The sequence below is a fragment of the Carettochelys insculpta genome, chromosome 1 (assembly GCF_033958435.1).
Source record: "Carettochelys insculpta isolate YL-2023 chromosome 1, ASM3395843v1, whole genome shotgun sequence".
Classification (NCBI taxonomy): domain Eukaryota; kingdom Metazoa; phylum Chordata; order Testudines; family Carettochelyidae; genus Carettochelys; species Carettochelys insculpta.
In genome coordinates, this window is record NC_134137.1 from 263,238,491 (window position 1) to 263,265,185 (window position 26,695).

A 26,695-nucleotide genomic window follows, 5' to 3' on the forward strand; every position below is an offset into this window, starting at 1 on the left:
AGCCTGCCACTGGGACAGTGCCACACAGGTGAAGGACCATGTCAGACTCAGGCTGTGATCATGCTTTTCTGTATCAGACAGAAGCCAATGCTGGCTTCAAGGAAAGCTTTAACTGCCCCCACCATGCCCCAAGCTGTCCAATGCCGTTGGCAAGGCAAAATTTCATTCTTGCTTCCAGCTGGTGATCAGCTTATGTCTTGAAGCATCAGGACTTTAGTTTGTTTCCTAGCTAGAGCAACTGCAGAGGCCATTTTAATTTGTGTGTGTGTCCAGTCAGCCTTTGGAACTTTGGTTAGCAAAACACCCAGTGGTTGGCCCGTCTCTCGTTATCAACACACTGCAATGAACCGTTATCCGAAGAGAAATAATACCATGTGGGGAGAATGGAGGGGACAGTAAATGAGACGTTAAAAAAAAAATTTACCTAAGTTCTCAAGGGTCACCTGAGATGGCCTCTGCTTCCCAAAAGTGTCACCACAGGGAGGAGACCTCTATGCACAACATATAGGGATTGAATAACAGGCAAATGCTAGAGCAATAGCACAGAGTGAGATACTTAAATGCCACAGTCACGTATTTGCCTGTTAACTTTTTCCTCAGCTCTGAATAAACGTCATCTTTAAGGGGGCAGCAATTTGGCTGCCTTCCAGAGGCTGAGGGTGGATTTCTGGTGCCTTGATGGCTGGGTCAGAAGCCAAATCTCCAGGAATCTGGGGATTCCTGTCTTTCCAGTTTTTTTTCTTTGCTCTGCAATACCAAAGCTTTCATTAACCAGGGATGGGAGTGGGCAACATTGGACTTCCAGAGAAACAGAGGCGTCTACTTACAATCTTCTAACAGGAAATGGTTCCATAAAATACCAACCTCCTGGAACCAAGGGACAGGGATTTCCCTGGCTGGATAAACAGACTCATTTCTCGCATCTCTACGTTGCACTTGATTCTAAAAGACATGCAGATAAAAGGAAAAGTCATTGTTGAAGTGATCACAAACACCCCAAGTTGAAACACTTTCACAAGTCCATGTGAAGCTAGCTGCTAGAACTATGGGTGCAAGTGCTGCTACTGCACCCCCCAGCTCAAAATGGTTTCCATTAGATACAGAGTTTACAGTTGGGTTCAGTTGGGAAGCGCCCCCCACTATACAAATTGTTCCAGCACCCCTGTAAGTGAGCAAACAAGCTCACAGCGGCTTCAAAAAGTCTACAGGTAAGAGTGAGAGGAAGAATGGCCTCCCAGCCCAGGATGCATTTTAAGACTGATAATTTTCCCCATCCTGAATCAGAATGAAAAGTTAAAATTGCAAATTTGCAAAAAAACAACAAACTGGGTGGGGAGTGAGAAGGGAGAGAATATTGGGGTGGGTCAGTTGAAAATTTCATTTCACCTTTTAAACTCTGTTTTGATATCTTTATATGGATAATTAGCTTTACTTCCGAAACAGTCATTTAAAAAAGAAAAGGATTTTTGCATTTAGACAATATTGAAGTGGGGTTTTATTGGACAACATTGGATTTTTCCTCCCAAAACTTGTCAAAGTGAGACATTAATCATAAGTGTTTTGGTTTTGACAAATCTGTATTTTCCAGTTAAAAAACATTTTCTTGGAAAATTCCTAGCCATTCACAGGTTAGTGAAACATAAGCACTCTCTGCCTTAGGGATTGATGATTGGGGCCTTGTCTACAACTGCAGAGTGTTGTCAGCAAAAGTTTTGTTGATGATCAAAAAGCACTGTAAAAAAAAAATCAATACAGTATGGTACACTCCCTCAGTTGCAGAGTATGCCCACTAATACTGGCAGTGAGAGCAGTGCATTTTGGGTAGGCTATGCCACTAGTTCAGCTCACTATCTTCTGCTACTAGGTCTTGTAGTGAGGCAAAGTGAATCACAGCGCATCCTGGGGCCAGGATCAATACCCCACAATGCACTGTTTCCTCTCCAAGCATTCCATATGCTTCCATCTTCAGGTAGTGCGATTTTTCAATGGCCCTTGTTTACTATTTGCTCTGCCATCTGCGCTCTCCAGTTCTCTGCTGTCAGTAACACATCCGGTATGGAAGTGCAGCTAATCGTGAAGTTCCTAATTCAACATGATTCAAAATGATCCACAGCTGCCTGACATGCTGTTTGACACGCACCAGCGCAACATTAGACTTCTTTCAGCATTCGTGGAACAACCGCGCATGGACTGTCACTTCTCTGCTCTGAAAATTAGCACTGAGTGGTGCGATTGAATGGTCTTGCCGGTCAGGGGTGACAAGAAGTGGCTAACTTGCTGCATCAGTGTGTGATGCTCACCCCAGCCCTGTGGGGCAAGGACACCAAAATGAGAGCTGCTGTTTTGCTGGAGAAGCACATGGTGATCACAGCATGGAAGCTGGCAACTCCAGAGTGCTACCGATTAGCTGTGACTCACTTTGGAATTGGGAAGTTGACCTTTGGGGGCGTGTTAATGCAAGGGTGAAAGTCCATTGATCACATCCTGCTATGACGGACTGTGGCTCTTGGCACTGAGTTTGAAACAGCACATGGCTTTGCAGAAATGGGTTTCCCCAACTGCAGAGGGGCAAGAGATAGTACATATATTCCACTTTTGGCAATGGCCCACCATGTGATGGAATACATCAGTTGGAAGGGGTATTTCTCCAAGGTTGTAAGAGGGTTAGTGACTCTCCACTGTTGCACCTCTGGGAATCAGCTCCAACTCTTCAGCAGGGCTGGCCAGTGTCTCATTGTCATCCCTCTCCGCTCTCTCTCCACCCTCTAGTTCTGAAGGTATGTTGCTCCCCAGACCATGGCATCCTCTTCAGGTCACCACCTTCCAGCAGTGCCCACTACTCTGGTCTCTCACCCTTTCCGGCAGTCCTGTCTTGCACCTGTCACCATGGCCAGCTGAAGCCAATGTCTAGCCCCTCACCTCAGGAGCAAGCTGCACGCAGGAGTCCACTCTTCAGTGGTGTGCAAGGGGGAAAGAGGGACCCAGGCTGCCCACTAGTCTGTGTCCCAGCCCAGGGACCCTTTGGGACAACCTTGTCCTGCTCTCCTTCACTCTCCTCTACTGCCTCCCATTTCCGAGGTCCCTTCGTCATGATCCCTTATACCTTCTTGGCTCTTGTATCAATGCCACAGCCTGGCAGGTGCCAGGCTGGAGCCTTGCTCTACAGCTCCCCTGAGCCTACCCAGTGCTGCTCCACCAAAGATGCTTCCTCTCGGGGAACCAGTCCTGCATCCTCCCTGGTCAGGACACAACTGCCCTGTACTCTGATGAGCAGCTCCTGATAGGGCTGCCCCAGCACGCTGCTCTCTGATTGGCTTCTTGCAAGCCCTTTCCTAACTGACCGGGGTTCTATGCAGGCTTCCTCCAGCCTGCTTTAAGCCTTCCTCTGCAGGAGTGGGACAGCCATCCCACTACAACAATGTTGCAGGCATTTGTGGATCACCACAGACCTTCTGGGCTGCGTCTACACGGCCAAGTTGTCTTGAAATAACAGGAGGTGTAACTTTTGGTGATTGCAGAGTGGCACAGGAAAGTTTCCTTCATTGGGGGAAGAACAAATCAGCTCTATCAAAGAATCTCCAGCAGAGGATTGCTAAGTGCCTCCAGGAAAATTTCCTAGAGATCTCCTATTCTGCTGCGCCGCTTAACCGCTCATGGAAATGCCCAGCACACAGAAGAACAGCCAGACTTACTGGGGTGAAAGTAACTTAATTTTCTTACAGGAATCGTAATACAGTAGGGTTGCAACATTCGCGAGGGTTCGGTGTTCAGAACCCTCGTGAATGTTGATTTTCGCGAATGGGGGCGCGGCTCGGAGTCCTGGGGAAGCGGCAGCTGTCTGGCTCTCTGGAGAAGGGCGACAGACACTGGCGCTCCCCACCTGGAATTCTGGGGAAACTGCAGTAGCCGCTGGTGGTCCCCGGCCTGGAGCCCCAGGAAGTGGCAGCCACCGGCACTCCTGCCTGGGGCCCTGGGGAGTGGCGCGGATGCTCCCCGCCCCAGCGCCACTCATGAATAATTGAATTTGCGAACGTTAAGCTTGCGAATGTGGGGATCTTCCAGTATTACAACTCCTGCCCCTCCCGGGGGGACAACTCAGGGCAAGGGTGGGGAGGCAATATGACAGTACCTATAAGACATGTAAGTGTGGGTTGGAGTGTGGGAGTGGGGAGTTTGTGGGGGTGGGGACTTGAGCAGTGCAGCGGTCAGGGCAGGGGGTTGGGAACTGTGGGGAGCTCAGGGCAGGGGGTTGGGGTGTGAGAGGACAGGGGATTGATGGGGCTGGGAGTGAAGCCACTGAGCTGCCTGCCTGCTTGCCTGCCTGATCCTCAGGGATGGCAGGGGCACAGCAACCACTGGATCTCTGGGGCTGGGCAGGCTGCAGTGACTGCTCAACCCACCTGCTCAAGCAATAGGGCTGGAGCCTGGGTGCACTGTGGCTGCATCCCCCAGGGGCTGTGGTTGCTGAAGCAGGCCCACCAGGGCTGGTGCCTTGCCTCCCCCGTCCCCAGCCATCCAGCACTGGAGCCAGGGGCTACTGGAGAGGGAGTTCTTGGGGTCCCACACCCACCATGTCACTCAGTGGGCTGCACTTCACAAAGCAAGAGCCATTTATCAGGGACTATGGCAGAGAGTGACTGGGACACCAAGCCACTGCCGAGAGAGACCCCCAAGATGTACTTTGCAATAGGAAGTGACCCAGGGAATGTAATAGAAGCTGATGCTTAAACCCTGAACAGGGAATTTCCTGGCTTCATAGGTTGGAATCTGGCAGAGTAAGTGGCCCTGGTTCCACGGTCCCTGCCCCCTTTCACGCATGCCACTAGGCATGTCTACTGCTTGCTCGCTTTGCCCTGCCCAGGGCAAAAGACTTGATTGTTCTGCCCTGCCCAGAGGGTCAAAACTCCCAACTGCTATTGTCTGCTATAGCCAGGAGTCTCAGGGGCCACAGACTCTCTGCTTCGCTCTGCCCTACTCAGAGGCTGTAGCCTGATTGCTTGCTTAGCCCCACCAGGGTCCTGAGCCCTCCTTACTGAAATAGCCTGATCCCACAGGGAAACCTAATGCCTGTGTGATGGAGTTTACCTGTCCTGCACTGAGCCAATAGGGTGGAGCCAGCTGGCACACCATTCCCTTTGCAACACTACTCTTTAGCCTAAGTTCTGCTTTTCTTAATTTAATCTCACCATTCTTAGTTATTCCTTTTTGTGTCATATAACTGGGGTCCGATTCTGATTTCCATTGTACTGATGTCAGTCCAATGTAACTCCATTGACTGAAGTGGTGTTATTCTGTCTTTACACTGTGGTTGCTGAAAACGGAATATGGCCCATGGTCTGCTCCTATTCCGAGCAGGTAGGGAGAAATGACTACTGGAGCTGGGATCTGCTATTCAGACCTAAAAAAAGAACTTGACTCTGAATGCTTAAGACTATCCCTGAGCCCCGTTACCTGGTGCTTCTGAGGAGAGTAAAACTGAAGGTTTGGGTCCACAGCAGGGATGTCCCTGTTTGCCAAGGCTTTGGCCAGTTCCCTCCAGCTCCCATATCCTGCAAAGAGGAAGGGAAAAAAAAGATGTCACGGCCCACCTTAAAGAAAAAGAAGAAACAGACAGTGATAACCCAAGAACATAAGAATGGCTATACAGGCTGTACCTCTCTTGTCCCAGACCATGGATGTTGCGGGACAAGAGAGCCCCAGCAGCTGGGAGGGGAAAGCTAGGCTGGTGGCAAGGCAGCCCAGGTGCAGCAGCCATGCCAGGCAGCCAGCAGGCTGGGGACACGGAGCCAGCAGCTGGGCTGGGGGAGTGGGCGGCCTGGAGTGGGGCAGTGCGTGGCCTGGGTCTGGAGAGCCACAGGCAGCTGGTCCGGGCAGCCAAGTCCAGACAGCTGTGAGCAGCCCCTTGGATTGGTCCCTCTGACTACTGACGCCTGAGGGAACACAGACCATTGCCCCAAACCACCTCTGATACGGATTGACCTGACTACCCGGACACACTTGACAATGTATCCAGAGTGCTCCCAATCCTGTCAACGGGCATTACAGCCAACGAGCATTTTAGTTTGCTCAGACCACTTCAGTTTCCTCCTAGACTCCTCTCACCTGAAAGGGGTATGGGACTCACTGGTGCAGCCAAGAGGGCTGGGACAGTTTGTATAGTGAGGGAGCTGAGGGCCATGGAACCAAACTGCAAATCCTCTATATGACTGAAACCACATGTAGCCAGGGGCTGCAGCAGGACTCCCAACATCTATGGGCACTGTGCCACAGGGGCCAATTGACCTCCAGGAGCAGACTGCTCCCCTACAGGGGAAAAAAACACCCTTACGTGTCACAGTGATCCAGTTTCTGGCAGAAAAAGGTGCCCTGCAAGGACAAGTCAGGGGACTACAGGGGGAAACATCTCCCACAATCCCATGACCCATTCGGCCATCAGGACCTGGTGGTGGATATGACTTGGAATGAGATGGACCAGCTACGCCAACTCTGTCTGGGTCTCACTGAAGAAATAAAAGATGAGCTTGCCTGCGTGGGGCATGCCCACCAACCCAGATGTGTTTATTGAGCTGAACCCCCAAATCAACACCAGATTAGGGAATGGTATCGTGACAGTAAAGGGACTCTGCCCTGCATCTAGCCACAGCCCACAACCCCTGGAAAGGCCCCCACTCCAAAACCCACTTAGGTGAACAAGGCATACAGCTGATTGCAGCAATGGTGAGAGCATTTATATTTCTACAGTAGTGGCACTGTCTACATGGTGTCTGTCTGTCTTGCCATGTCCCTGAACCATGTGGTTTCAGGAAACAACCATGTCTAACTTTGGTGAGGGCTGGGTGTGTCAAACCTGAGCAGTATCAAGAAAACTCCATCAAGAAAACTCCACTAAGTCCCCTCCTGAAATCCATACCAGGTGCCTGGCCCTATACATATACATACTGAAAAAGTAACTGTCCCTACAACTCCAGTTGCAACTCTGGCTCTGGATAAATACTTTGTTCCCACTGTGGGGAGTGATAAAATAATGAACACTACTTTGGCTCTGGTACTTGTTCTAACCAGGCACTGATTTCATTGAGACAGTTGATAAAGCACTGCTCATCTCCAGCCTCATCACTCAGAAAATTATACAGTTTTGGAGGTGATGAGCTTCCCCAATTTAGCCTGATCTGGTCCCTACAGTTGCCTCAGATACTTAGAATCTGCTTGCTGGAGAAATGTGACCCATATGTCTCCTGGTGTCAGCAAATCAAGACATTTAATTCTAAGTTTTGCAAGGTCAGCTGCTTCCTGACTTCCAAGTTCACGACTCAGTTTGGATGCTTTGCCCGGTCTCCAATAGGAGAAATGCAGAGAGATATTCGGGTAACACATCAGGCCTGCTTGCTGTGAGGGACAACCATCACTCTTCAAAAATACCAAATCTTCAGATATATTTGAAAAATGCAGGCACTGCTTTCGCACATGGAACACAGATGTCTAATTGACTTACAGCCTGAAGCTAAGATTCAGTTTGGCTGAATGCATCCCATGTTAGAACATGAATTAGCTGCTCTTAGAGATTACAGAATCTGAGTATCTGGAGAAAACTTTCTTCTGGCATTCCATAGCCCTGCCAGGAGCCCTGGTCCTCTTTAGGAAAAAGAATGAGTCTATGTTGACTACTATCATCTAAATAAAATCACAGTATAAAACTGATACCCACTATCCAGAGTTCCTGGATTGGGTCAGAGCAGCCTGGGTAACCAAATAGACTACAGAGGGACATACAACCTAGTCAGACTCGAGTAAAGTCATGATTGGAAAATCATTTTTGAACTTTGAATATCCAATGTTGCCTTTTGGACTTACTAACTTTTCAGCATCTAATTAATGATATCTTAAGAGATTTGCTGAACTGCTATGTGGTCACCTACTCGTTCTCGTAACTGATGGCCAGCCTACGCACAACCAGCACATGTGCAATGACCACGGGTGTCACAAGACCTGATGCAGACCTGAATTGCATTTCTGACTACCAGAATGACAAGCATGCCATGCAAGTAGTCTTTGCTTGACTGAAGTGGCCAGTCTTCCCGATACTTCAAGTTGTGGCCTATATTCTCTGCTTCCCACCTCAAACCTTGCTCGGAAAATCCCTGTTCCCAAAGAAAACCTCCTACTCTGCCCATGAGCCTTCCACAGAGGCTTCCTGCCAAGCCTGTCCCTTTAATGCCCCAAGGCCACCCAAAGAAGGGGGAATGAAATCAGGATCTCAGTACTGAACCCAGGCCTGCCAGGTCCTTAAGAAATCTCCTTGGAGGCGGTGCCACTGTAATAAACAGAATAACTGCCTCTAAAAATCCACGTGCCCACAGCAGCCACACCCTGGCCCAACAGGATGGACAAGCTGACTCACTGGGCACCTGGACTATATAAAGGCCCGAACAGCAAGAGGAAGCTATCTGAGTTACAAACTACTGCTTTCCGCCTTGTCCTGACACCTTGCCTGACCCAGCCTTGCATGACCTCCCTTCCCTAACTCACTGACCCTTAGGTTGGATATTCTGGGTACTGATGCCTAAGAGAACTCTGCCACAAACTGCCTCTGATATGGATTGACCCACTAGCTGCCTGAACACTGGAACACACTTGATTACTGCTCTGGGTTGCCCCCACCACACCTTGTAGGCATTACAGCTCACAGACTCCTTGTAAGGTAGAGTAGCGCTATCTACATTTCATAGTTGGGGAAAACAAGCAAGGAGAAAATATGTCACTCGGCAAGTCAGAGGTAGAGCTGGGAATACAATTCTTGAGCCTTAGTCCTCTGCCACCGGATTTGAGAAACTCCCAGTGAAACCAACAGGGCTCCAGTTATCCTGACACCCAGATGAAGCTGTAGGGTTGCCAATGTGACCCTTAGTGTTATAAAGTATTTCTCTCTGACTTTCCTTCCCAGTAATTCTTTGGCATCCCACCCTGGAAAATGCCACTGTTCTGGGGCTTAATCCCACATACCTCGGAAAAACAAAAGAAGCGTCCTTCACAAATATTTACTAGTGAACTAATCTGAATGGCCTTCGACATTAGGCTAAGTTCTTCCTAGAAACCTCACAAAACCCCATAAGCCAAGCCATGGATGGCCAGTGCTGTTAACTGACAATAACACAGAAGTGAGGGGTAAGTCGATGATAATCAAAATGATTAGGCCAAACATGCTGCAATTTGCAAATTAATAGCTCAGTCTTCCTGTGAGAAGTCTCTCATGACAGTGATGACAAGCTCTAATGGGGATATTCAGTAGTAATCACTAAATTATTAGCAGCGAAATAGTTAACGCGATTTAAGTGAACAATTTTCCATTTCAAATTTAATTGCAGTAGGCACAGGGAAGGAACTCTGTCACCCCAGACATACTGTTTATCTTGACACAAACCTCGGTGGAATCTGAGGCCCAAGCCGATCTGACTTGCACCTCTGCAACCTCCTCATGTCACTGGGATAACCCTTGCATGGCATCTTGTTAAATGGACTTGCTGATGCTCAGTTATTTGTATTTCAGGATGCCAGCTCTGAAGTCCATCTAAGCCAGTCACCAGCCTTGTTAGCAGTGCCAAAACCAGCATCTGAACTGGTGCCCCTCAGAAATAATTGTTCTGATGAGGATGCTGCAGAAGAGCCCTATTTCATGGCCTTGGGTAACCCCTTCGTACGAGGTGATTTTCAGGTCTGGTATACACCTTGCTCTTGCTTTAGAGACACGGGTGTGTGAGATAATATCTTTTATAGGGCCAAACTTCATTGGTGAGAAAGACAGGCTCAGGTCTGGGGAAGAGAGTGGGCTTAGCTTTCGCAGTTAAGTTACCTGGCAGGAATTTAGATCCTTATGTACTGTTTGAAACAACACATTATAGCTTAATTAAGATGAAGAGGCAAAGACCAAAGGTCTCTTGCTGCAGCTGTTTCAGTCTGCCTGCCTGCAGCCCTACAAAGCAGTAACTTTGTTCAGGTTAACCTATCAAGGCTTTTTGTGCCAAATGGGCCAGAAGCTGCCTCTTAATCTAAGCGACAGTGTAAGTCATAGAAAATACCGCCAAATCTGTTCCTTAAATTCTCTGAGCTCACCCGTGTCCCTGCATTTCTGTTGTCCCAATATGAGAAAACATAGCCACTGAAGCAGGTGAGGGAACTCACATGTGAGAGAAGCTGTCCTTATTATATAGCCAAAACAAAAAGCAGTCAAGTAGCACTTTAACGACTAGCAAAAAAGTTTATTAGGTGAGCTTTCGTTGGACAGACTCACTTCTTCAGACCATAGCCAGACCAGAACAGACTCAATATTTAAGGCACAGAGAACCAAAAAGAGTAAGCAAGGATTTGTCCTCCTTGCTTACTGTTTTTGGTTCTCTGTGCCTTAAATATTGAGTCTGTTCTGGTCTGGCTATGGTCTGAAGAAGTGGGTCTGTCCTACGAAAGCCCACCTAATAAGTTATTTTGCTAGTCGTTAAAGTGCTACTTGACTGCTTTTTGTTTTGTTAGTGTATGGACTAGTGCGGCTTCCTCTCTGTTACTATTTATGATATAGATAACACATTATTTCAGGATTCAGACAAGTCACACAAGTGATATGTGTTCTGCTTACATAAAGCTTATGTACAGGTCTTAGAGAGAAAAGTGGACTAAAAGCTGCCCCACACGGATAGCAGAAGATTTCCTTGGTACTGGCAAAGACATCTCTGTGCCACCATCTTCCCCTGACCCCGCTGCAGAGGGGACATGGCCAAAGGGTGCCATGGGGGGATCATTAAAAGACAGCATTCCCTTGAGCATGAGACAGGCTTCTCTCAACTGGGCTAAGGATAGCGCCAGTTGAAAATGAGCCCCAGGAATTGGCTGTCACAAATGGCTCTCTTGCAGCTGCCCTTTCAGCTGTGCCCAGCCCATCATCCCTGATTAGCTCTACAGACGAGAGGAGGAAACTGTCAGCGCTTGCTTCGGAACAGGAATCCTGTGGTGCTCAGGACCACTGGCTTACATATGAGCAGAGACTTCCAAGTAAGAATGGTTGAGCGTGGAATGAAGGGAGAGGGAGGCAGCCTGATAGATGTGGTATAATTGCAAAGGGTATAAAGAAGCCTGATCATTTCCTCTTCTTTACCCTGCCCCCTACACTGTGACAACAAGGATGTCATTCAGCAAAAGTAAAAGACGGGACTTTTAGCACAAGGGGAAGGAAATATTCAGAGATGAACCCACGGAACCAAAATTCAGTTGCAAATTTCACATGCCCCAAAGTTTAGGGGTGCTTGGATCTGAGGTCCACATTCAGTTCAATAGCATTCAGCTGTAAAATTCAGATTCTGGTTTGCACTCCAGTTGTCTCCCTTTCAGCTCCCAGATGTGTATCTGACATTTATGTCCATGCCTAGAAATAATACTTCATACTGTGTATTGTTAACCTATGGGACCCACTACAGCAGAAGCTCATCAAGTTAAATACTGATTGGTTAATCTAATGACTATTCCCTCACTTGCCTCATGAGTGTGGCAAGAGAGGGGAGCTGAAACATTAGTTACTGAGGCAGGGGGTGGGGTGGTGCAGTCTGCCAGAATTGCCAGGCTCCCAGGCCAGCTGTGAGGAGGTGCAGCTCCACGCTCCCGGAAGGGGCAGGGCATTGGGCAGAAGGGGCGGGACTGGAACTACTCGGAGCACTGCTCAGAGCGCACCGCCCTGGGGTTCAGCAGTTGCCCCCTTTACTCCACCCTGTCAGCGGACCTGATTACTGATGTCACTTGAGTCCTTGTGCTTAAAACCAGCTGGGGACTAGTAACAACTAATCACAGCCAGTGAGACCCTACTTCCAAGCCAGTAGTGACTGTTCACAAACTGACCTGCACCCATAGACACAAGGGTCAGACACAGCATGGGTGCAAATGGTAGGTTTATACACTAGGCATCAGGCCATCAGAAATGGAGTTAGCCTATAAGCCAATAGGCTAGAGAGAGAGGCAGGGAATATGAAGAACCATAAGTAACAGCAGGGTGTAAGGGAAAGGTGGGTGCCTCTATCCTCATAGTAGGGCTGATTCAGGCCCAGGCACTTTCTCTCACGGAATATGGCTGTTATTGCAATCACAATAAGCCAGCCTCTTAGAAGTGGCAAAGTCAGCAAACACGGGACAGACAGAGAAAGAGACAGAAAGAAAGAAAAGGTCTCTCATGTCTCATGCAACAGCAGGTGCTCCCGCTGAACAATGCAGCTTAAGACCTTCCAAAGAGCAAACAGTCCAAGAGCCAGAAATAATGACATACTGGGAGCTATCAGGCCTCAAGGTAGGAACGTGATAGGAGCTGCCATAGCTACTCAAAGATTACATCCACCTAGTCCATTGTCTTGCCCGTGGCCCCAGCCAGTATTGATGTTTCAATTAGTCACATAATGCACCTGGCCAACTGTGCAGGGGAAAATCCTAGATTCTGTACCCCAGTGCCCCAGATGATCAGCTTACACTCAAAAGGGTGCGATCTGACCCCATACGCATCACTGATGTTACTTGCTTAGCCACAAATGCTATTAATGCCCATCAGTTATCAGTTTGTTTTGTAATCATGGTATATATTTTGATTTAATGGCTTCCTGAGGCAGAGACGGCCCTAGGCTGGTTTCACTCGAGGCATATAATCACAGAAGGGCTAGATGGGACCTTGAGAAACCATCTAGTTCATCCCCTGCTCTGATGCAGGACTAAGGATAACTAGACCATCCTTAGACCATAGGGAAGCATTTCCTTTTGATTTTAGTGTTCCATGCTGTTCTCATGTTATAGGGACTGGGTTACAAAAGAGAAAGGGAGACAAAGCTGATTAAAAGAGAAGACTACTGTACCAGTAGCTGTATCCTCAGACTACCTTTTGCTGGAAGGGACTGCTTTGTTCTAGGATAAAAGGGGGCTTCTGTCTGCAGAACCATTAATTTCAGATGGGTTTCCAAACATTGCTGCAACAAGGACTAACTCTGTACATCCATTATGACCTTCTCCATACTGCTCTAGCAGTAAGATCCCAAACGAGTGGTCACCAATTGACAGAACATGATCGACTGGTCTATCATGGGGCCTCTGACAGCTGATCGCACTCTTGGGCTATTAAAAATCTGGCAGTACAGTGGGGCTAAGGCAGGCTCCCTGCCTGCCCCTCACTGCTCCTGGAAGCAACCAGCATGTTCCTGCAGCCTCTAAGAGAAGTGAGGGAAGAGGTCTCCACCTGCTGCTTTGCCTGTAGACCTCCCCATCCCCCACCTGAGTTCCCAATGGCCAGGAATAAGGAACTGTGGCCAATGGGAGCTGTAGAGGCAGTGACTGAAGGCAGGAACAGCATGCAGAGCCATGTGGCCTGCTTAACCTAGATGACCTATGTCATTACAAAGGGACACAGAAACTTGAATGAATCTCCCTAAAGACACAGAGGGGAAGTGGAAAGATAAGGAAAAATGAAATGGCATACGCTACGTGTGAAGTTTAAGTGAGGTGATGGAGAAGAAGGAGTGGTTGTTTTATACATAAATGTGACCAGTGCTTTTCTTGTGCTGGTACTTGCTGGTACTGAGTACCAGCACCTCAGTAACCCTAGGTGTGGGACTAATGGGGAGATGGGGGAAGGGAGGCGTGCTGGCTGAGTACCAACTCCATTCTCTCTTTTTTTTTTTCTTAAAAAAAAAGCACTAAACACGACCATAGGTAGTATAAAACTATCACTCCAGGGCAGATAGGGCATGGGGATGAATTCCGTGTGCTATAAATTCCAGTTAATGAAAACTACAGGCACAAAGGAGTGAACCCATGTCCCCGATCAGAACCAGAGTGACACTCAGAGGTTTACACAGATTACAGAAGCTGCAAAATCTGCTTAGACTACAAAGAAAGCAGAGGAAACCCTCTCTTTTCTGTTATGCACAGGATTCTGCAAACCCCAGGCCTGCCAATGCAGGGTGGGGGGCAAAGGGGACAGTTACCCCAGGGCCTGGTATTTCAAAGGAGCCCGGAGCTCTGGCCTCCGCTGCTGTTGAAATAGCAGTGGCAGCAGCTGGAGCTCTGGGCCCCTTTGAAATGCCGCAGCAGCGCTGTGCAGTCAATGGTAGTGGAGGGTAGGACAAGGCTGTTTCCAGAGTATTCCTGGGTTACGAACCTGAGTAGTGGGTGGGTCTGTGTTCGTCTTCTCCCTTGCACCTCACCTTGCTACGCTGCAGCATGGCCTATACAGACTGTGGCTTGCCCCTGAGACACGGGGCTAGACTTCGGGGCTGCAGTAGGCCATGGTGGCAAGTGTAAGGAGTGAGGACTGATGAGATCCCTGGAAGAGACAGAACGGAGTTGTAGGTACTGCTAGAGGACAGTGGCATGAAGAAGACACCTCAATCCAGGAAGACACATGGGTCCAAAGCCAGAATGCGGATACAGTGGAGCAGAGACTGGAGTGATGAGGGGTGAGACACTGGCCAGAAGGTGGCACACGCAAAAACCAGAGCTAATTCCCAGTGTGACCAGTAGATGGTGCTGAAGCAGTGAGTCAACCCTCCATTACAGCCAGACATCTGGCAATGAAGAAGGATTACGATATTGAGACTCTTGTGTCAGTATTTACCCCTGCACACAGACCAAAGTCAGCACACATAGAACTGATCACGTTTCTTAATGTGGTGCCACGTGTGGCACTCAGGTACTCTGGTGACGGTGGGACCCAGGAGATTGCGACAGAGCATCCAAGCTGACCAGGGCTGTCAGCCACAGCTGCACTGGGTGACAGTGGATGGAAAACAGCATTCCTAATCAGAGCCTCTCTCCAGCAAGGGTAATGTTAGAGGTGAAATTCATCCTATGCAAAAGGTCCTTTGAACTACTTCAGTCTCTAAACAAGCAGCATCCCTGCACGTGGGTGAATTTCATACTAAAAGAGCAGAATCCAGAACTAGGGGGGAGGTTGAAGGGCAAAGTACAGTAATTAAAATATTACATCCACTGAATATTTAACACACTATGTTCGTCATCGTTGGCATTCAGCTTGAATCTGACGTGCAAATGGTTTGTGTAGTTCCAAGCAAGCACAAACGCACCAAAAGGCGAAGTCAAATCTGCCAACCGGGAGGCGGGCAGGGGGACACATGACGATGGGACAAAGGGGGCAGTTGTCCTCAGGCTCTGTCCCCGGGCCCAGCATTTCAAAGGGGCCTGGAGCTCCACCCACTGCTGCTGCTGCTACTTTGGTTGTGGTGGCAGTCAAGAGGTCCAGGCCCCATGGAAATGCCATGACAACACTGCTCCAGCTGCACGTGCCTGTGAGGGAGTGGGAGGGGGCAGCACTACAGTCCAAGAGATGGTGAGAGTTGCCCTTGGCCTTGCCCCTTCCACTACTGGTCCCACCCCTTCCGGGGCACAAGGCAGGCCCCTCTCCCAGCTTGCCCCAGGCCCATGGTGGCTCTCAGTGCTGCTGCTGCTGCTGCCTGAAGAAATATAAGAACTGGTTTGTTTATTGTATGGAAATTTGTTAAAAGATGCGAAAATCCTGTCAAATGCCATGAACATAACTGAAAACCCCGATTGTGTAAGGTCAGGATGGAAATAAAACATAAGCAAGAGAAAAGGTGATAAATTAAAAGATAACCCAAGATACTTAATCTGGCGTTTTTAAAAAGTTCTTGGGCAACTAATTCATGGCATAAGAAATTCTAAAGGACAGAATAGCCCTGTAAGGCTGAAACAAACTGGATTTTCTCCCTCTTCACAAAGGGCCCACTGCCACACCAAGTCTCCTACCGAGCAGTGTAAATTTCCCAACACAGGCACAATGTGTAAAACTAGATTCTTAGGTAATTGTGGGATACAGCTGTCGGGGCACTTCCCCCTTTACCTCTCACCATCCTTGATGAGAGGTTTCCCACAGGAATCTTCTGTGATGAATTCACTCAGCCCTAGCACCTTGGGCTTTCTCCCTCCAAGTTTTTATCCTTAGCAGGTACCCACTGCCTCCAGTCTCAGTGAACTTCTGTCTACTGACAGTTCTTGCAGCTCTCTAGCTCAGCAGTAAGCAAACTTTTTGTGTTGGGCCTCGCTTTTCATCCTTGCAATGAGCAGGGCCCCTGCAACCTGTCTAATGTAATCCAACCTGATGGAAATTTTACTTAACGTGCATATGAAAAAAAACCCAACCCTTTTGGCATGTGTAAGAAAATAAGGATGTAGAATGTAAGACTTTATTAAAGTGGTATACAAATGTGAATACACATACATAAAACCAGTAACAATTCACCACTTTTGATGAGAAGGATGAGCCTGAGACTCAGCAGCTAATCATGCTGTGCCCCGCTTATGAAATTTTGTGACTCCCCGCGGCAGCCCACCCCCCATCTTAAGCACTCCTGCTCTAATTCACCACATTTCCAGCTCACTAGATTTCTCCCTCTAGTCCAGGGATTTCCAGCCTCTGGGTCGGGACCCAAACATGGGTGGCCATTAGATTTTCTAAGGGTTGCCAGCTGGGTGGCTCTGAGCCACATGTGGCTCTTTAAGGAGTCATTTGCAGCTTCCACTGCAGCTGATGTTCACTCCTCTGGCTCCCAGTCCATGCCCCGCCATGCTGAAATGGAACTCAATTTAATTGGTTTAACAGCTGGCAGGAGGGATCCCACCCTTAAGCCAATTAAATTGAGTCCCATTTCAGCACGGCACAGCAGGGAACCGCCCATGCTGCAGGTGGGGGGAAGGGAGTAATAGGGCTGGGGGAAGCTGCATGGAGTAGGCGGTGGCCTGGCAAAGAAGCAGAGGGGGGCAGCAGTGGTGCTCATGTGAGGTAGGTTGCGGGGGCATTTTGGGGCTGTGAGGAATTTAAGCCTGGGAGCAGGGGGTGGGTAGTTTGGAGCTGTGAGGGGTTTAACCTGGGGTGGGAGCAGGGGCAAATCAAGCTTCATAAAATTTTGTTTCCTACAGGACTACCTGCCTCTGTCCCCTGGTTTTGAATTGCCTTGGGCCACAAAGTCTTACTGAATTGTCAAAATGAGTCACTGTCTCGAAAAGATTGGGGATCACTGCTCTAGTCCCAGTGCCCTTTCCTAAACTTGAGATCAGTTGACCCATCACAGATGTCCGACCTGGTTCCATCTTGCCAGTCAGCTATAAAAATGCAACCTTGATGGAGTCACCATAAGGTGGATGCAAAACTGGTTGGAGAATTATTTTCACAGAGTAATCCATGGTTCACAGGCTGGAAGGGCATAAAGGGTGGGGTCCCACAGGGATCAATTTTTGATCCAGTTCTGTTCAATGTCTTCATCAATGTTTTATATAATGGTGTAGAGAGTACATTTATAAAGTTTGCAGATGATATCAAGGTGGGAGGGGTTTCAAGTGCTTTGGAGGATAGGTTTAAATTCAAAATAATCTGGACAAACTGGAGAACAGGTCTGAAGTAAATAGGATGAAATTCCATCAGGACAAATGCAAAGTACTCTGCTTAGGAAGGAACAATCAGTTGCCCATAACCAAGATCGGAATGAATGCCCAGAAAGGAGTACAGTACTTCAGAAAGGGATCTGGGGGTCATAGAGAACCACAAGCTAATGAGAGTCAACAGTTTGACACCGTTGCAAAAAAGAGAACATCATTCTTGTATGTGTTAACAGGATTGTTTTAAGTAAGCTACAAGAAGTAGCTCTTCCACTCTACTCTGTGCTGATTAAGCCTCACATGAATTATTGTGTCCAGTTCTGGGCACCCCATGTCACGAAAGATGTGGACAAATTAGAAAATGTCCAGAGAAGAACAAAAAAAAATGATTAAAGATCTAGGAAAGATGACCTATTCGGGGAGACTGAAAGAAGTAGATTTGCTTAGTCTGGAGAAGACTGAGAAGGAGACATGATAACCATTTTCAAGTACCTAAAAAGTGGTCATGAGGAGGAGGGAGAAAGAGAAGTTACTCACCTGTAGTAATGATGGTTCTTCGAGATGTGTCCCGGTGGGTGCTCCACAATAGGTGTCGGGCTTGCCTGGCGCCGCAGATCAGAATTCTTCCAGCAGTTTCTCCTGGATCGCACATGCGCCGGTGTGCGCCGCTCCCCACGTGCCCCTGGCCACATGCACGATCCAGTCCCCGCCAGTTACTTGACCAACCGCCTCGAATGCTCCTGAAAAACACCAGACAGAGATCCGAAGCGGGGAGGATGGGCGGGTGGTGGAGCACCCACGGGGACACATCTTGAAGAACCGTCGTTACTACAGGTGAGTAACTTCTCTTTCTTCTTCGAGTGGTCCCTGTGGGTGCTCCACAATAGGTGACTACCCAGCAGTAACCCAAGTAAGGAGGTGGGTAATCAGTTCACGTGCAGCTTGCCCCCGAGAGGACTGCTGTCGACAGACGGGTATCCTCTTCGAATACCCAATGTAGGGCATAATGCTTGGCGAAGGTGTCGTAGGATGACCAGGTCGCCGCTCTACAGATGTCTTTTAACGCGATGCCCTTGAAGAAGGCTGTTGACGCCGCCACCGCCCTGGTGGAGTGAGCCCTAGGCAGGGCCAGCAAAGGAGTCTTTCGAAGCTCGTAGCACATTTTTATAAAGGACACAATGTGTTTTGAGATTCTCTGTGAAGAGAGACCTTCTCCTTTTGACCTGGGAGCGAGAGAGACTAGAAGCCTGTCCGTTTTCTGGAAGGACTTAGTTCTGTCTATGTAGAAGGCCAACGCCCTCCTCACATCCAGGAGATGCAGGCGTGCCTCCTTGCTGGAGCTGTGAGGCTTCGGGTTAAACGAGGGTAAAACTATTGGTTCGTTAAGATGGAACTCCGAAGAAACTTTTGGAACAAAGGCTGGGTGCAACCTTAAGGTTACCGCCTCCTTTGAGAATACTGTGCAGGGCGGCGTTGCCATCACTGCTGTGAGCTCACTCACCCTGCGGGCTGACGTAATCGCAAGGAGGAAGGGTGTTTTCATTGTAAGGAGACGGAGGGGAACTGTGGCTAATGGTTCGAAAGGTGGACCCGATAGCGTGCTGAGCACCAAGTCTAGACTCCATGATGGTGGAAGCGGTTTCCGAGGGGGGTACATGTTTACCAACCCCTTCAAGAACCTTATGACGATAGGATGGGCGAAGACAGTGGGCCCTTCCTCTGTATGCCGAAAAGCTGGTATAGCAGCGAGGTGGACCTTTAGCGAGGATAGAGAAAGCCCGCCTCTTTTGAGGTCCAATAGGTATTCTAGTATTACAGGTATAGGAATGTCAAGGGGAGCTAACTGCTTGGCGGAACACCAGGCTGTAAATCGAGTCCATTTCTGCTTATAAGACCTCCTGGTGGAGGTCCTTCGGCTACATTCCAGGACTTGTTGTACTCCCTCTGTACACATGCTCTCGAAGAAGCTGAGCCATGGATTAACCATGCTTGCAGATGCAGACTCTGAGGGTGCAGGTGCACTATGGACCCCTGAGCCTGCGTGAGTAAGTCCGGCGCCACCGGTAGAGGAAGCAGTGGGCAGTCCGACATGCGCAGAAGCAAGGGAAACCATTGCTGCCAATCCCAAGTTGGGGCTATGAGTATCATGCGAGCTCTGTCCCTTCTGGCTTTCTGCAGAACCTTGTGGATAAGCACTGTGTGGGGAAACGCGTAAAGCAGAGGGCCCCTCCATGAAATCATGAATGTGTCCCCCAGGGACCCCCGTCCCACTCCTGCCCCGGAGCAGTATTGGGGACACTTCTTGTTGTACTGGGTGGCAAACAGATCGATCTGGGGAAACCCCCATGTACAAAAAATGCGCCGTAGCAGATTGGAGCGGATCTGCCATTCGTGCATGAGTGCGAAGCGCCTGCTCAGCTGATGTGCTTTCGCGTTGTGAGCACCCGGCAAGTATGAGGCTTTCAACATTATGTTGTTGGTGATGCACCAATTCCACAATCGGACTGCTTCCACACATAGAGCACGGGATCGTGCTCCTCCTTGTCGATTGATGTAAAACATAGTGGAGGTATTGTCGGTATTGATCCCGACTACTTTGCCGCGCAGGTAATCTCGAAAATGTTTGCAGGCGTTGAACACTGCTCTGAGCTCCAGTATGTTTATGTGCAGTGTCTGTTCCGCAGGGGACCATAGCCCTTGCATCACCTTGTCGCCGATGTGCGCTCCCCATCCTATGTGAGAGGCGTTGGTAGTAAGAAAAATAGAAATTTGTGGTTGGTGAAAGGGCACCCCCACTAGCAGATTCTTGGGATTTTCCCACCACGCCAGGGATCTGCGCACCTCTGTCGTGGGCGACACCACCCTGTGGACAGTATGGGATGCTGGTTTGTAAACGCTCGCCAGCCAATGCTGCAGGCTTCGCATGTGTAACCTGGCATTCTGTACCACAAATGTCGCTGCCGCCATGTGGCCCAACAGCTGTAGGCACGTTAGGACCGGCATTGTGGGGCTGTATGTGAGGACCTGCACCAGCGCACTGATGGCGTGGAAGTGGGCGTCGGGCAGGTATACTCTTGCTGTGAAAGAGTTTATGCGTGCCCCTATGAACTCTATATCTTGTGTGGGTTCGGTCTTTGACTTTGCGAGGTTGATAACTAGGCCCAGCGAAGAAAACATGTCCGCTGTGACGCGTATGATGCGTAAGACCTCTGCCTTCGAGGCCCCCTTCAGCAGGCAGTCGTCCAGATATGGGAAAATAAACACCCCCTGTCTGTGCAGGTGGGCTGACACCACTGCCAGGGTTTTGGTAAAGGCTCTGGGAGCCGAAGAAAGGCCAAACGGAAGAACCCTGTACTGGAAGTGCTCCTTGCCGACCGTGAAGCGGAGGAAGCGTCTGTGTGCCGGGTGGATTGTTATATGAAAGTAAGCATCTTGCAAGTCGAGGGCTGCAAACCAGTCTCCATCGTCCAGTGCCGTGAGTATAGAGGCAACTGTGATCATCCGAAAACGTTGCTTGCGCAAGTAACGGTTGAGGTCGCGAAGATATAAGATGGGCCTCCAGCCTCCTGTTTTCTTCTCTGTTAGGAAGTAGCGTGAATAAAAACCTTTCCCCTGGAATTTTTCCGGCACTCTTTCCACTGCCCTTATGAACATAAGGTGATCCACCTCCTGCTTGAGCCTCGCCTCGTGGGCAGCGTCTCTGAGGTGAGGCCTGGCAGGAGGCTTTGTCAGTGGAAGCGACTGGAAGGGGATCGTGTAACCCGTGGCTATGATCTCCAGCACCCATTTGTCTGTGGTGATCTTTTGCCATTGGGAGTGGAACGGTCTGAGGCGATGATGGAACATGAGATGAGAGTGGCATTGAGCGATGGTATTGATAGTGCAGCCCCCGACATGCCCGTCAAACTTGTTGCCTTTGGGCCTGCCCCGAAGGCATACGGCTTTGTTGAGAACGTCGCCTGGGAGTTCTGTGCTGCTGTTGCTGTTGATGGCGCCCCTGGTCGTAGCCTCGCTGATATTGAGCACGCTGTGGTTGATAAGCATAGCGGCTTTGCTGAGGGTAAAATTTTTTCTTCCTGTATGGGGGAGTATAAATGCCCAAGGTTCTAAGTGTGGCTCTCGAGTCCTTACTGGAATGGAGGACCGAGTCGGTGGAGTCTGCAAACAGCTTTTGTGTATCAAAGGGAAGATCCACGATCTTCGCCTGCAGGTCTCTGGGGATACCAGATGTCTGGAGCCAGGATTCTCTACGCATGACCACTGCTGTAGCTGCTGAATGTGCCGCCGTGTCCAGGGCAATCTGTACTCCCGTTCGCGATGCTGCATAGCCCTCTTGAACAATCGCCTTTAACACTGGCTTCTTGTCTTCCGGGAGTGAATCCATGAGGGGAGTAAGCCTGGAGTAATTATCAAAGTTGTGGTTTGCTAGGTGTGCCGTGTAGTTTGCCATTCTCAATAGCAGGGTAGAGGAGGAATATACCTTCCTGCCAAACAGCTGTAGCTTCTTAGCATCTTTGTCCGATCCCCCCGATTTCTACTGAGAGGCTTCGACCTCTGCTGGGACGATTCGACCACCAAAGAATTCGGTTGTGGGTGACTAAAAAGGAACTCCATGCTCTTTGCCGGGACGAAATACTTCTTATCCGCTCTCTTGTTCGTAGGCGGGATAGAGGCCGGAGTCTGCCATATGGTAGTGGCTGACTCCATAATGGGTTCGTCCAGTGGAATAGCAATTTTGGATGAAGCCGGGGGTCTCAAATTTTTCAGGAGTTTGTGATGTTTCTCCTGCACCTTTGCCGTTTGAATATCTTGCGTGAAAGCCACTCTTTTGAATACTTCTTGAAATTGTTTAAGGTCATCCGGGGGGCAGACATCCCTGGGCACCATGGCCCCATCTGGGGAGGATGAGGAGGAACCACTGGGGTAAATCTCCCTCAAACTCTCAGGCTCCTGTGGTCGATGATACGCTTGCTCCCTGGAGGATTGTGAAGCAAAGTCCCGGGGTTCTAAAACTAACTCCCCTTGAGACAACTGTGCTTCCGTCCCAGATCGAGAGTGTACACGGGGGTGTTGAGCAGCAGGTGGGGACCTGCCCCTGGATGTAGGCCTGTGGTGTCTGTGTTCAGCATGATGAGGATGACCATAGCAGCATGGGCAAGGGCCCGGGGATGGAGACCTGGACCACGCATGGAGAGTGTAGCCCCGATGTCTGGGAGAGTGAGACCTCCACGACGACACAGATAGAGGCGAAACTGGCTTGTGATAGTACTCCAGGGGATCCATTCCCAGAAATGGTGAAGGTGGCCCAAGCCATGGTGACATTGGTGGGAGGAACGGAGAGGGAGGTTCTGGATAAGCCGGTGGAGTCACAGGCCTTCGGTGCGGCGTGTGTATCACGGGGGAAGGGCTTGGTGCTAAAGGCAGCGCAGCCCTGTCCGGAGATGGGCTGCAGTGCCGGGTTTTTGCTTTAGCCTTGCCCCTCCACTGCGGGGCTGGCACCGCCCCCTCCTGTGCCAGGGATCTCGGCCCTGCTGTCGGCGCCGCACTCGGCACACTCAGCTGCGGTGCCGCACGGGTAGTTTCCTCTGGTGCCTGCAGGCTCCGTGCCTGGTGTCCCTGCGCCGTTGGTGCTGCGGGGGCCGGTGCCGCCGATTCCGGCGCTTGCCTCACTGGCGCTCTCGGCGCCCTGCGTGCCGGGTGTTGTGTAATCGGAGGCTCAGCCTCTGCCACGTGCGCTGCCGCGGTGCCGCTTGCCTGAGTATGCGGCTGGGGACTGTGCGCTCCGCTCGTCCTGCTCGCTGCAAATGCCGGCAAGGATCGAGCCGGGGAGAGTTTCCTCCTTTTCTGCACCGAGGGGGTCAGAGAGGCTGCCTTCCTCTTATGCAACCCAGAGGGGTGAGGCTTCTCTGGCAACTCCGGCTGGAGAGCCTTATCAAACAAGAACATTTTAAGCCTCATCTCTCTGTCTTTCCTGGCCCTGGCTGTGAGCTTAGCACAGTGAGAACACTTCTGGGCAACGTGTAATTCCCCCAAGCAGCGGATGCATTCGCTATGCCCATCGGAGGCCGGCATAGCTTCGCGGCATGACTCACACTTTTTAAAACCTGAGGAGACCATTGCGGTGAGTCCTTTACTGTTAATAGGGTACTTAGCGTGTAATCAGTGCCTTTTCGCCCCAAATAGCGATCACCGGCCCGCGGGGCAGCGGGCGGCCTAAGTGGCCTTCTCGTCCGCTCCTCTCTCCTTCGCTCCTCTCTCTTTTTTTTTTCAGTGACAAAAACAACAAATTACATGAAAAACAGCTATCTTATCTGACTCTGGCTTTACCCTGAGCGGATTCTGTCTGCAGCCGATGGCAGTTGAGAAGGAACTGGCGGGGACCAGATCGCGCACGTGGCCGGGGGTGCACAGGGAGTGGCGCGCGCTGGCGCATGCGCGATCCAGGAGAAACTGCTGGAAGAATTCCAATCTGCGGCGCCAGGCGAGCCCAACACCTATTGTGGAGCACCCACGGGGACCACTCGAAGAAGAAGAATTATTCTCTATAACTGCAGATTATAGGACAAGCAGCAACAGGCTTAAGTTGAAGGAAAGGAGATTTAGGTGGGACATTAGGAAAAACTTCTTAATTATCAGGATAAGCACTAGAATAAAACTGCCTAGTGGGTGTGCGGAATCTCCATCTTTGGACATTTTTAAAAGCAGTTTAGACACACGTGTCAGGGACGTTCTAGATAATTCTTAGTCCTGCCGTGACTGCATGGGACTGGGTTAGATGATCATTCATGGTCCCTTAGGCTACGTCTACACGTGCACCCAACTTCGAAATAGCTTATTTCGATGTTGCGACATCGAAATAGGCCATTTCGATGAATAACGTCTACACGTCCTCCAGGGCCGGCAACGTCGATGTTCAACTTCGACGTTGCTTAGCCCAACATCGAAATAGGCGCAGCGAGGGAACGTCTACACGCCAAAGTAGCACACATCGAAATAAGGGAGCCAGGCACAGCTGCAGACAGGGTCACGGGGCGGACTCAACAGCAAGTCGCTCCCTTAAAGGGCCCCTCCCAGACACACTTTCATTAAACAGTGCAAGATACACAGAGCCAACAACTAGTTGCAGACCCTGTATATGCAGCACGGACCCCCAGCTGCAGCAGCAGCAGCCAGAAGCCCTGGGCTAGTGGCTGCTGCCCACGGTGACCACAGAGCCCCGCAAGGGCTGGAGAGAGAGTATCTCTCAACCCCCCAGCTGATGGCCGCCATGGAGGACCCCGCTATTTCGATGTTGCGGGACGCGGATCGTCTACACGTCCCTACTTCGATGTTGAACGTCGAAGTAGGGCGCTATTCCCATCCGCTCATGGGGTTAGCGACTTCGACGTCTCGCCGCCTAACGTCGAAGTTAATTTCGAAATAGCGCCCGACGCGTGTAGACGCGACGGGCGCTATTTCGAAGTTGGTGCCGCTACTTCGAAGTAGCGTGCACGTGTAGACGCAGCTTTACAGTCCTATGATTCTTTCTGGTGACACAAGACCCTTTTGAAATCCCAGCCTAAAAGAACAACAGACTCACAGCAATGTAGGGCTGAAAGGGGTCATCAGAATTCACCCAGTCCAGTCCCTTTGGCTGAGACAGGACCAAATGAACCTATACCACCCCAGACAAGGGTCTGTCCAACCTGTTATTAAACATCAATAGTCACTGGGGATTCCAGTCTCCCTTGGAAGCCTATTCCAGAGTGGTATCTATTCTTATAGTTATGAAGTTTTTGCTGATATATAACCTACATCTCCACTGGAGATTATGTTCATTACTTCTTGTCCTTCTTTCGGTGAACATGAAGAACAATTTATCACTGTCCTCTTTATAACAGCCCTTACCTTATCTGAAGATTGTTGTCAATTCCCCCACCCCCACCCCATCCAATCATATTTTCCTCAAAAGTCACAGGCCCAGGTTTTTTTTAACCTTTACCTGTAGGTACGTTTTTTAGACCTTTATCATTTTTATTGCTCTCCAGTTTATCCATGTCTTTCCCAAGATGTGGTATCCAGAATTGGATTCTGTACTCTGAAGCTCAAAAAAAAATTGTTTAAAACGCATCTTGGGTGATTGGTCAAAAACTGGAACACCTGAGAGGATGTGGGGAGCACAGAGTCCTGTTAGGAGCAGATGGATGGGCATGGGAAGCTTCTGACAACTAGAGGAGGAAGATAAAAAGCTACTCACTCCCCCTCTGAATCCAATCATCCCCTCTTTCTCCTTGCTTACCAGCCTGCCTTCTTTCCGAATGCAACTTGGAATGTGTTTTAGTTAAGAGCAAGAAGGAAATAGTCACGTGTGGACTTTTCTGTGGCACTGATAAGCCGTGTCTACACATGCACACTACGTCGAAGTAGCGGCACTAACTTCGAAATAGCGCCCGTCACGGCTACACGCGTTGGGCGCTATTTCGAAGTTAACTTCGACGTTAGGCGGCGAGACATCGAAGCCGCTAACCCCATGAGGGGATAGGAATAGCGCCCTACTTCGAAGTTCAACGTCGAAGTAGGGACCGTGTAGTTGTTGCGCGTCCCGCAACTTCGAAATAGCGGGGTCCGCCATGGCGGCCATCAGCTGGGGGGTTGAGAGATGCTCTCTCTCGAGCCCCTGCGGGGCTCTATGGTCACCGTGGGCAGCAGCCCTTAGCCCAGGGCTTCTGGCTGCTGCTGCGGCAGCTGGGGATCCATGCTGCAGGCACAGGGTCTGCAACCAGTTGTCGGCTCTGTGGATCTTGTGTTGTTTAGTGCAACTGTGTCTGGGAGGGGCCCTTTAAGGGAGCGGCTTGCTGTTGAGTCCGCCCTGTGACCCTGTCTGCAGCTGTGCCTGGCTCCCTTATTTTGATGTGTGCTACTTTGGCATGTAGACGTTCCCTCGCAGCGCCTATTTCGATGTTGTGCTGCGCAACGTCGAAGTTGAACATTGACGTTGCCAGCCCTGGAGGACGTGTAGACGTTATTCATCGAAATAGCTTATTTCGATGTAGGCTTCACGTGTAGACGTAGCCATAAGGTCATAAGTTTGAGAACAGAGACATACATGCCTGGAATACATACATGATCACTTTGAACAGGTGAGGAGGCTGTATGTGTCCAAGCTTTAGCAGGTGAGGGGCAAAGAGGGAAATAAAGAGGGTTAGGCATTTGTTAGGGGTTAAATACATTATTTTGGGCACAGCTGAATTAGATTTATAATTTTGACAGATAATGCCAATGTTTATTTTAAGCATAT

General features: G+C 49.8%; 1 protein-coding gene across 1 annotated transcript in view; it reads right to left on the bottom strand.

Moving 5' to 3' along the window:
* B4GALNT3 (beta-1,4-N-acetyl-galactosaminyltransferase 3) overlaps nucleotides 1–26,695 on the bottom strand; it is a 104,660-nt gene that overhangs the window by 32,164 nt on the left and 45,801 nt on the right. The window contains exons 2-3 of the mRNA XM_075000571.1: nucleotides 5,452–5,549; nucleotides 865–942 (exon numbers count right to left, since the gene is read on the bottom strand). Of these exons, the coding sequence (XP_074856672.1) occupies nucleotides 865–942; nucleotides 5,452–5,549 (176 nt within the window). The remainder of the gene's footprint in view (nucleotides 1–864; nucleotides 943–5,451; nucleotides 5,550–26,695) is intronic.